This window comes from Cyrtonyx montezumae, unplaced genomic scaffold (assembly GCF_038088225.1).
Source record: "Cyrtonyx montezumae isolate F1298 unplaced genomic scaffold, pur_monq_1.0 scaffold_29, whole genome shotgun sequence".
Lineage (NCBI taxonomy): Eukaryota > Metazoa > Chordata > Aves > Galliformes > Odontophoridae > Cyrtonyx > Cyrtonyx montezumae.
The window spans coordinates 11805212-11817292 of record NW_027072033.1 but is presented as its reverse complement, the minus strand read 5'-3'; the positions used below and the strand labels follow the sequence as shown (position 1 = coordinate 11817292).

Below are 12081 nucleotides of genomic sequence, written 5' to 3'. Positions count from 1 at the left end.
GTCACATTTTGAAAGTTATTTCAGCATCTAAGTATTTAAAGCTATTAATAAATACAGAAATTACTGAACTTAAAACCACTATAAAAATGCCATTTTTTAGACTCAGAAATCCACCATGTGCCTTCAGACATCTGAATACATTCCAGAAGCATACAAAACACATTCTGAAGGCAGACAACACCATCATATTATACAGCCCAGCTCATCAAATCTCATAAACATTTATTTATATATATATAGTGTATATATAATATATATATATACTATATATATATATATATAAAATATATATATATATAAAATATATATATATATATAATATATAATGTATGTATTTCAGTCAGTCTCATCTAAAATAAAAACATCTTCACAGCTTACTAAGTATTGCAAGCTATTTATTCTGTTTTCTTTGCCTGTCTCTTCTTAACACCATCGCAGGGCTGCTCGGGGGATGACTGGTCACAGACTGAAGAGCAACTGGAAGATGAAGCACCTTCACCCTTCACTTTGGATGGCCGTTTTTGCAAGCCAAAGAACATATGGCCTAATGTAGCCTCAATGAGAACAAATGGAGAAGCTGTAGATCTTGTCAACATCATTGTTACCTATGAGGAACAACAGTTGAGTTGCATTTTAAGTTTTAATGACCTCACAGTAGTTGAAAACCAGTTCAATGCTAAACCAATGTACAGCATTTCTAACTCGCAACATGAGCATGAAAAGTCCATGCCATCGAGAATAGAAACATGCTCACTATAACTTGAAATCAGCAGCAAATGCTTCTCTTTCTGATATACACTTTTTAGAGCACATATACAGCTATATACAAGCAATGTGAACCAAAAAAATGTATGTAGACTTATTAAAATCACCCTAAGAGTGAACCATTTTGGGTGTCATACAACAAGGCCTTAATTTGTTTAGGTGAAGAGTTGTGAGCATTAGTTGGAAATCTCAGCTCCCTAAAGCAACTTGTGAAGAATTAAACTTGCCAACTACTTTACAGAAATAAAACTGACAACATTTTGCTCTTTCATCTATTCAGCAGCAGCTCTGAAGCTCTTAAAAATCGCTAGGCTTCTGCTAACATTCAGGCTACACTTTCCTTATCAGCTAATAATCCTGAAGACAAGCATCATCCTGGAAATGAACAAGATCGAATGAGCCAAATAAAACGCTGCTGTTCAAGAAAATGACATTAATTACCTTTAGTGTATTAACTGCAGTAATTATACAGCACTGTACGAATATGTGACCTGCATATACAGACACAAACTCATCTGGTTTGTTTTGCAAACTCAAAGATGACTGCACGTGTAAGGCAAACATTCAGCAGGCAGCAAAAGGCAGAGAATAGGAGAGTTTCTTTCCATAAACATCAACTTTGAGTTTGTGGTCATAAAAGCCTACCATACCAACTGTGAGGAGCCAAAATTCATTATTCCACCCCACCCCATATGCTGGCAGTATCAGAAAAAGTCTTCTGTTCTGTTTATATGTGCAAGACTTAACAGTTTTAAGACTTCAGCAGAAGCCATCCTCCCCTCCGAGAATCAAGCTTTAGAACTTGTGGTATATTTGAGAACTGAAAAAGGGTATTTTTTTAATCACTTATTTGCAACATTTTCAAATCCTTACCTTGGAAACTACAAGAAAGATGGTGTATAAAAACATAAGGTTATGTCTTGCTATTGGCAAGTACTGGCTATGCTGCAGAGTGAAGAGAACTGCTCCTATCAAAGTTACCTTCACAGAGCTGGAAATTAAACAAATAATGTTAATTTCTCTTTCCTACATTACATGGCCTGGAAAACAATAAATATTCTTAGCATGCACAACAATTATTTCTCATTAAAGCAGATGAAAACTTTCATGACAAGATCAAAAACCACACTGTTACTAAACTATGACTTTCACTTCATATACTGTTACTGTGCTTGCTGCATTATAGACAAGCATCAAGTTCAGCACTGATTTATACACCCAACAAATTTCTATTTGACAGATACTCCTCAAATTAAAACACATCCTAATGTCTCTATTCAGATTCTACATACCAACTTACTCCTCTTCCTATTCTCGCAACAGGTATTTTACTGAAGACTGAAATTACAAATCCTGCATTACTCAGACTTGACAAAAAATACATTTTTCTCCTAGACTAGAGGTGTTGGTTATGCCAAAGAGCAACCCTGTCCAAGTCTCATTCCACTAGGACACTCCACCAGTTCTGTAACTGTGGTTAGCTGACACTTGACTTGAGCTATGCCTTTGTTACCAAGTTTTGCCAACACAGCCATACATCTTCAATCTAACTTCATCACGATGGTACTACAGCTGACATGTATATAGTCAGAAAACATGACAACTTTCTGTTAAACGAAGTCATGGCAAGAGGGAACACTAAAATATTGGCAGAAAAAGTCTATGCATTCCTTAAGCTGCACCTACAAATGAAGGACGACGTTTCTGTTACCACACAGCATCTATTTGTAGGCAAATTCTTCACTGTCGTTTCAGTAACTCAGATTTTCTGTATCCTCTTCCTACTTAGGAAGTCAAAAACAACAACAAATAAAACCCTGTATAGAAATATGTTATATGTTTACAGAATGCTTTATCCGTTTAACTTTGTAACTTACTACTACTTAATATTCTGAAGCTTCATTTATTAAACCAAAATGTATTTTAAAAATATATACTTTTTGAGCTACTTTGAGCCACACCAACCATGAAAAAGCAGTATACAGGCCAATCCGTAAATGTTGCACCAATGCTGTACTTTTAATTACATTACTGTTCCTGACAGTAACAACTAACTTCTGTAACTTTGGTAAAAAGACTGCAGTAACCAAGTGCACAAACGTAATTCTGAACATCTGGAATTTCAGAATTAGTCTTACTAACATAAGCAGTATCAAGTTGAAAAAAAATTTTTAAGGAAGGTCGACCAACTTGTTTTCTGCTACTATCTGCTCTTCAGCTAATAGAGACTGCAGAGATTTTTTTTTTAAATCAGTACTTCTAACTTGAGTCACACAGTGAAGATCAAAAAGACTTTAGAAAGTTACTATAAAGAGCTTATCTCAGCTTATAACAATGTCTTGTCTCTTCCTAGAATGTCTCAGTGTTTATTTTATTGTTTAATCTGGAAACCATGCCATTCTTTGCTTCTGCAAGAAAAGTAACATTTCTTGTTTTAGAGTACAGCAAATAAATGCTGCTACATTTTTGCTGTAATGAATAACCAGTTCACACTTTCTCAAATAACCAGTATACTTAGTGGAAAAGTGCTGGCAAAGAAAGTTAAGAGAGCAAACAAAGGAAACCATATTGTCGATGTTCAGAATGTGCACTAAAGCACACACTTGACCCATGTATCTGTGGTACCACTGGCTTTTCATTTTGGATTGAAGACTGTGTCCCTCCAGAATGTTTTCCAACAACTTCCAACCACAGTTTAACCATAATTTTTACTGACTTCTTCCTATTTGGTATCCTTGGGCTGCAAACCCAAAATGACCACAGTATTTGCTAAAATTACCAAGATAAACAACCAATCTTTCACAAGATAAATACCAAGCATCTATTATAAACATTCCTGTTTGTTGTGTTTATATATATATATATATATATATACACATATTTTTGTTTGTTTTGTTTTTAAATGTGAAGTGAGTGTCAATACAGGAAGTTAGTAAGACCGCTGCTAACACACTGCATTTGTTTTTAAACAACTTACTAGGACATCTTCAGTAGTTCATTGGTTTCAGGTTTCCACACTCCCCTCACCAACTGCTCAAAGTTGGAGATTAGGCTGCTACCAGCTCCTGAAATTCCAAAGGTTAACAGTAAGCCTCCACTGGCATGTTACCACTGCTGCACAGCCTACTATTGCTCCAGCAAAATTTGTTAAACAAGGTGCCAAACATGGCACCCAAAGCTCAGACTTGAGGAGATTAATCCAATCTTTCATATGTGCATGACTTGAGTGACCAATACGGAAGAAACTTCAGAGCTTTAGCTACTTAGGAAGAACTCCAGGTTCACCTTTAAATGGTAATCTGAAATGACACACTGATCACTGCAAACAAGTGCCTAAATTGATAGTATAACCTTCTGTAGAGATTTACTCTATTTCATTCTTCTTGTTAGCGTCTAAGTACAGAGAAGGTGAGTACAAAGTAAGAGGATCTTCCATGAGAGAAGATGGATGTGTGTTTTACATTACAACAAGGCAAAACATAACCAGGTATCAGAGATTCTGGCAGGTAAGACTGACCTGTGTCATCACCTGAAAAAGATAATATGATAGATCTTCAAATTAACAGATGTTTTTTCCTGAAGCCCAGCAGCATCAAACACATAGAATCAAGACCTGCAGTACTACAACCTGTAGTGGTTCTAACTTTGTCACTATAAATACAGCTGTTAGGAAGACAGCATGCAGGCTAGAAGAGTATATTCCAGACAGCATGCAGGCTAGAAGAGTATAATTCCTGTGTTTCAAATAAACTCATGTTAGCAATAAAAAAGCTAAAAAAACAAGCTCTCTTCTTCAGCCATGTGTAAGGAAAACAGTTCTGAGGACATCTGCTTTTGGAAAGGTTTGTGACAGCAGTAAAGCTTCGTGGGAGATCTACTTCTTTATTGCCACTAACTGCCCATTCTAGAAGTCCTCACAAGACCTTCTGAAAGGATAAGGTGAACTTCCCTCGAAGTCATTCAATGTCACCCTTACCCAGGCAGAAAAGCTGCTGCACAGGCTTCTCCCATGGGGGGATAACAGACTGTTTTAGGACTATCATATTCTCCACAGCAAGGAACAGTGTTATGCTGAAGGGCTAGGCATTTAAATACCACTCCAAAGTATCACAACTCATCAGAAGAAGATGTTATGAATGTTACCTCTGGCCCAGCCCACAGCTATCATGACAAGCCAGGCATCTTCAAAATAACTGTCTGCATGTGCAACGCCAGCCACTATTTTCCAAGTCCTAGTCACTTCTTTCATTCCTGCAACCAGAAGTCGAAGAGGCAGAAATGCAAAGCACTGGCAGAATTTGTCTTGTGGGCAGTAAAACACAAGATACCTGAAAATCATATTGAGAAAATCTGTTACCAGTGTTCAAAAGTTTTTTGCTAACAATTTCACTAGATATTTCTTGAACATAACTAGCAATACTTGGTAAACTACTGACAGCTCTGTGTCCAATACTTCAGATACAGAACAAATCTAAAATGCTTTTGAGCATGTCTGAGCTCTTCAACCAAAACCATGAAACATTACCATTGTTGCCTCATTGTTCCAGCTAAGAATTCATTAAAGCAATCAGAAGGAGCTTTACATTTTCACAGAATATTCCAAGGTGAAAGGAGCCCACAAGAATCATCGAGGCCAGCTCCTGAAAATCCTTTTAGCAATGGTTCTATAGTTTACATATCATATTTAGATTATTCAAATTATTAAATTGCTGTCTTTTTTTTTGTTTGCTTTTTTACCCCCAGGAGTAAGAAAGGGTGAAAAATTATGTGCTGACAGTATGTTTTCCTACTGAAAGGTGTATGGAATTACGTAACTTCAGCAAGAACGCCTCCACTAGTTAGTATCATGCCAGACAAAATGTACAGCTATTTTCAAACTCATTTCACGCCTTAGTAACCACAGGGAAGGCACAACGTAGCTGAAGCCCTATCCTAGTTATGTGTTTCTTTTTACCTCAAGGTACTTTACAGTATCTTGAGCTATCACTGAAAACATCAAACACTTTTTCTCCTCATGATCTCCCAGACTGAAGCACGTTAATAGCCTATTTCTCAAATATAAGGAAGCTACTGGAATTTACATTAATAGCTAAGCATTGCTCCTGCATTAAGTTTTAGCATTATCTCGAACTGCTTCAATTTCTCCCTTTATATCCTACTGCAAATTCAATTGCCTGTGCAGGAAGCAAGCTTCAGCTGGTATGTCATGGATGCATATATAGCATGGATTTTAATGGCTACTGCAGATAGCCATTTAGGTTGTGTAATCAATAGACAACACTAACCAGAATCTACAATTTACAATTGCAAAACGTGTGTTTATGACGTCAAAGCATAGATAACTAGATTGAACTGAAACTGCACTGCTACTGAAACTGAACTGAAATGGTCTCGAACTTCTGTTAGTAAAGCATGCTAACGGTAGATGTCACTGTCCTACAGACTATCTAGGAGCATTTCTCGAGCACAGATAGCACAGCCCCTTTTGTTTTCCAGTTTTAAGTGTGATCTGGGGAATTTTGCTTCATGTGACTTGTGATCAAAAATTAAAGTTATTATACTAATAAAGGGAGGACTCAAAACTAACAGCTTAAAAAGTTTCATAACATTCATACGCTCTTATTAAAACCCTGCATAGCAAGTCACAGTTGTTCACGTTAAACTGAAATTGTGATCTCTTTACACATCCTTCAGTCAGCTTCAGCTGGAACAGAATTGTTTTCTACAGAGTGCCTGGCATGATGCTATGTTTTGGTTCTAGGAGGAAAATAGTGTTATACCACAATGATATTTAAAGCTGCTACTAAGCAGTGTTAGGTTTGTACAGAGCCAAGGCCATTAACAGAGAAGGGCCCAAGCAGCTGGGAGGGAACGGAATTAGGACAGCTGGCTTAAACTGGCCAGAAGGGTATTTCACACCATATGACATCAGGTGGAAGGAGTCTTGAAGTGGGTGGGAGTTTATCTCACTTTCTTCCCCTGCTCAGAGGCTAGCTGAGCATCAGTCAGGGGGTGGTAAGCAATTGCTTGTGCATCAGTTGCTACATACATTCATATACACACTTTATTATATAGAGATATATATATTTGTCATAATTATTACCCTTTTCCTTTTCTCTTAGTAAACAGTTTTACCTCAACCCACAAGCTCTACTTTGTTTTTCTCTATTATTTTTCTCTTTCCCACTGGGAAAGGCAGGAGTGAGGAAATGACTGTGTGGTGTTTAGCCACTTACCAGATTAAACTGCAGCAGCCCATTTGGCACCCAACATGGGGCTTGTCATAGGGATTGGAGTGACACAGGACTGGCTGTGAGAGTCACGCACCTGCAGGGCCTGTCAGGAGGGCTATAGAAACCACAGAGTCTGTCACAAGAGAGTAAGAGCAACTGCAAGACCTGTGGCAGGGGCTGGAGCAGCCACAGGGTCCATCCCATGATGAGTGGGAGCAGTCAAAGAGCTTGTTGCAGAAATTGTGACAACCCAGGGCCTTGGTTCTATACAACACTGCTGAGCAGTAACTACAAATATTACTGTATTATCAGCATTGTTTTTCTCCTGAAACCAAAACACAGCATCATACCAGACACTCTGAACAAAACAATTCTGTCCTGGCTGGAAATAAAATACCTCCTATCTCAAGTATTATTTGTTGAAACAAGCAATCATGTTGCCCACACCACCGTAACATAAACAGAAGCTGATTATTTTACCAATACATGTTTAATTGCAGGTTATTCATCTCAGTGATTTGCTTAATTTGTATGCATCTTTCACTGCAGTATGAAGACCAGAAGACTAACACAGAAACACAATGCATAAATATGAACACTTATTTTCATTCTTATGATACGCAATTGTAGAACTTAAGAGGGAACAAAGACAGATTTCAAGTAACTAAGAGGAATCCACTGCTGCTCACAGATTTTGAGGATTCTTTTTACTATGAAAGCAACAAACTGATCTCTAGAACAATTGAACTCCACTGCAAAGCTACCTTTACATGAAAGTAACTCCAGTACTATTTATGAACTCCAAAACAGGCCAACCACATTCACATACCTGACTTCCCATTCAGCTCTCTATTGGCTTTCACTACTCATCAATTTGGGAAAGTGATTTGGGAAGAGGCAAATGATAGGGAAAATAAAAAAAGTCAGAAAGAAGATAATAAAAAAGAAGAAAGAACAGCTAGGTCTTAGTTGCCCAGCTGAAGAGATGTTCAAGAATTTTCCTTCAGCTAGGTTTTAGTCTTCAGGAGCTACCACAGGAAAAACTAGATGGCACTTATGACCTCTCTATAGCCAAGAAAGCAATAACTGAAGTTCCTTTTATCCCAGAGAATCTGTCTGAACAGGGAATACTATAAAAATATAAGGAAAATCTAGTGACTGAGAAGTTGTTTTATAATGAAATGCTAAGAGTTGCTCTTTTATGAACATTTCACTTCTACAGAAAGGGTTCAAACCAGCTATTTTGCTGCAGTGACTTCTCTGATGAAGAGAGAGCCTCTAAATCCATATTTCTAAGTTAAGCTTGATTATATAATCTTACTATTTACAGTCAAAATATAGTTTCCTCTGAATAAATAATACTCATCTGACTCAATTGAGTCTGCTTACCAGACTGAAGATGCCAGTAGAATATTCGTGGTCTTTGCCAAAAATGCTACCGGAGGTTCTCCAAGCATCAAGGAAGACAAAACAGATCCACCAAAACAACAAAGCATAGCACTAAACCAGCAAGCAACTGGACTGCGGATTGACACTTCCACAGCTCCTAAAGCAAAGAGAAAAGACAAGTGAACAGAAGCAAGCATTTGAGAATCACATTACATTTTAAAAGACAGCATTTTCAAGTCACACGGACCTACGCTGTTCCTCTAGACCATGAAAAACCCTACCTAAATCTACAGGCCTTCACAAGAAAAGTCTTCACTAAATACAAACTTCCTATGACATTGACTTAAGTGCATACTACATAAATAAATGTGATGAAAACAATGTAACATTCCTTTGGCATCTTTTGTCTTCAGTTTGTTTTGCTACCAGTAAGTAACAGCTTTCAAAGTACTGCTTGAGAGGGTCTGTTTTTAAAATTTGTTGTGAAGTTGCTTTTTGAATTTTTATTAATAATATATACTTGCCCTTGCTGACCTAAACAGGACTGAAGATTTTTCTACAACTTCCATTTCTGCTTTTTAGTCCTTGTGAATTTAAGTTCACTGTTTTTCTTCTTAACACCTTCCTAACAACAACATTCACTGGGTCAAACAAAAGCACTACCCAAAATAATTGAGCAAATATTCTTTCATCTGCAGCCTTAACAGGCAAAAATGTTTGCCCAACAAAGACATACAATAAATTTAAGCTTCACTTGTTATTAAAAGCTTGACTGTTTTATCTTTAAAATCTTAAAAATTAATTGCTTTTTAAATTGCAATTCAGCTACACCAGAAATTTTCTGAAGGAGAAGATTATGCAGGCATAAATAAAAAGGAAACTTTAACCATTCCCAAGGGGAAAAAACACTTTACAAAAGCCAGAAATATCTTGAAATCATGGTTTTGACTATTTCCTTCCACTTCAGGAGTTCAACACTTTCAAATCTTCCCCTTTATAAAGACATAGGGTTGATTACCTGAACTAGTTGCATTTTTCATAGTCCAAAGGTTACAAAAACAAAGATGAAAACTAGTGTCCACCCCAAAATGAAAAGTGACACTTGCCTAACAATTCAGCAGAATCATTTTACAAGAATTTTGTGGGAAAAGAAGGTTCTTATAAAAAACGAGATGCTTGAATGTATGAAAGAGAATACAGCACTCTCACTATAATTCACTTTAGACAAGCTTATTAACAAGATTACTCCAGTTTTAAGTGTCAGTGCAGTATTACAGCACGAAGAGATCACATGTAGGAAAAACGTCCCAAATTTTAGAGTAACAAAAAAAACCAAACAGATGATGGCAGCAGCCACTATAAATCACAAATCACACAAGATCACATACTACAGGGGCATGATGCTGCTAGTAAATATATCACCAGTAGCATTGTGCACTGTTTAACTCCTGGCCTGATGTAACAGCAAATGTAATCTGCACAGTAATCTGTTTTCAGACTGGTAACCATATTACCATAGGAGGTTCCACACGCAAGAAGTTCTATCCTTCAGACCAGGTGCAAAAGAAATCTTACATTTCATCCATCATCAGGTGGGCTTGCATCAGCCTCTCCTTTATTAGCAAGATGCTTCTCAGCTAGCACTAGCACGAAGTAATGATCTTACTTGTGACCTCCTGGAGAACATTGAACTGCACTCCTCCCTCCCCAGATACAGCACAGCTAAGAGCTAATGAAAAGAAAGCTTCCTTCACTTCACCAGGTGTTCAGTGAGACTACTGACTGGAAAAAAAGGAAACCACTGCAGGTGCTGTGCCTTCCTGAAAAAATAGGATTTTGCTGATGGTCAGTATGAGAACTTTCTTAGTTTGGATATCATAATTCAGGTTAAAGAAAAAAAAAAACAAAAAAACCCATGTTGATTCTAATTTAAAGCCTATATTAGTACCTAAATTATGAATAGGATGTAACTTTCAGAAAATAAATGGAGTTTTAAGTAGGTCACATTTTTTTAAGCAAGGAGTCATTTATATTTGCACTTTAGCATACCATGAAAAACTAACGAGGCATCATACAACCATGCAGGATATTATCTGACAAAAGGCCACCAATCCTGTAAATGGTGTACTTCCGAAAGCAAAGGTTATATATAAGGTTTCAAAACGCAAATACTATCATTTAATGGTTTAAAGTATTGTTTCTAATTATTAATAAAAAGCTTTGCCAGCTCATTCCTTAAGTAGGATAAGATCTGCTTTAAGCTTCCTAACATGTCATAAACAGGCAAACAAGAATACATACCAGGAATACATCTAAAGAACAAACCAGAAGGACTTCTAGAAAAGTTTTTCCAGCACTCCAACTGAACTGTACATGCTGTGAATTAAGCTAAAGCACTTAACACTGACAGATTTAATCTAGAAGCATGCCAAAAGCATTAGGTCTCCTCAGGTAACCTGGATCCCATCTCAGAAGACTTCCAAGACCAAATCTAGCGTATACCTTCTAAATGCCACATATCCTCAATCCTGAACTTCTGTCTTCTTCTGTTCCCCTTCCCTCCTCCCCTCCCTCCCCCTCATTCAAATTACATGCAAGCAAGCAACAGAGCAGCACACAGTCACTGCAATTACTGTTCTGAGTATCAGGGGTTACATAAAAGTTCCAAACTTTACAGATACTAAGTTGAAAGAAAATTAAAAAGCACAAACTATGACTTCTGCTGTCCTGATGTCCCACTGAAGCTACATTATACTCGACATGTGGAGCAAATCCTCCCATGGGTGCCCATCCCAAAAGAAGGTCTGAAGACATCGCATTATAACCACCTTTAGAAGGAAAGTTCCTCTTTAAACGTAAGAAATGCATTAAACGTTGCATGTCAGCACCCACAAACAACTTCAGCTGCAGCAACAAGGCCTCGTGAAAATCACAGCACTTTACGGTGGCCTTCGCGCACGTGCTACGAGCAAGCACCTACTCAGCAGGAGGCAAACACTCAGCTGGACACGCTTGACAAGAATCGGCTCTCAGCGAGCAAAGAGCGCTGCCCCTCCGGAGCCGCAGCAGGCAGCAGCTCCCGCTCAGCTCCGCAGCCCCTAGCGCTAGCTGTTCCCCCCATCTCGAAGTCACTCCACACGTGGCTGAATCCACGCAGGGCGCTTTCTGCGCTCAGGACAAGGAGAAGCGGGTCTGGGGAAAACAGTGGTGATGGAAATGATCTCCCGGACAAGAGCAAGCGAGTGCTGAAGCGCCGTCACAACACCGCTGCGGGACCTATCTTCCACGCAGGGGCACAACGCGACCCGCCCCGCTCACCCCGCTGCTCCTTCAGCGCCGTGACGGAGACCACGTAGTGTGCCAGGTCGAAGAAGGGGAACATGGGCACACGGGAGAAGAGCAGCGGAACCTCACCCACCTCCATGGCGGCACGAGCTCAGTTGAAGCGTGGCCCTCGCCGGGCGCCGTCGGAGGGCGGAGCGGTGGTGTGCTGAGCCAGGCCGAGCCGAGCCGGAGCCGATGCCGCCGGAAGACGAGCTTGCCGCTGCTTGCCAGCTAACTTTTATTTCGGTTGTTTTGTTCTCTGTTTCTTTCTTTCTGCGCTGGAGTGCAGACACGGAAAGCAGTTATTTTCTAGAGCTGCGTTCTCTGCTTGCTGCAGCTGAGGGGTGGCATAACGTGACACATTGGTGGC

The 12081-nt window shown here is 38.8% G+C and overlaps 1 protein-coding gene across 1 annotated transcript; it reads right to left on the bottom strand.

Annotated features, from left to right (window-relative positions):
- Positions 1–334: 334 nt before the first annotated feature.
- Positions 335–11828, bottom strand: TMEM38B (transmembrane protein 38B). The gene is made up of 6 exons (XM_065740741.1): positions 11706–11828; positions 8388–8544; positions 4909–5093; positions 3743–3830; positions 1639–1756; positions 335–605 (listed from the first exon to the last, which is right to left on the bottom strand). Exons 1-6 carry the CDS (start codon positions 11809–11811, stop codon positions 396–398), a joined length of 864 nt encoding a protein of 287 aa, XP_065596813.1. The 5' UTR covers positions 11812–11828; the 3' UTR covers positions 335–395.
- Positions 11829–12081: the final 253 nt, after the last annotated feature.

Excerpts from the sequence above, each read along its gene's own strand:
- TMEM38B (XM_065740741.1), bottom strand. The coding sequence starts at position 11,811 with ATGGAGGTGGGTGAGGTTCCGCTGCTCTTCTCCCGTGTGCCCATGTTC. Across the intron at positions 1,757-3,742 it reads GAACTACTGAAGATGTCCTA|CTCTGTGAAGGTAACTTTGA; the intron begins GTAAGTTGTTTA and ends TTTAATTTCCAG. Across the intron at positions 606-1,638 it reads TCTTTCTTGTAGTTTCCAAG|GTAACAATGATGTTGACAAG; the intron begins GTAAGGATTTGA and ends TGTTCCTCATAG.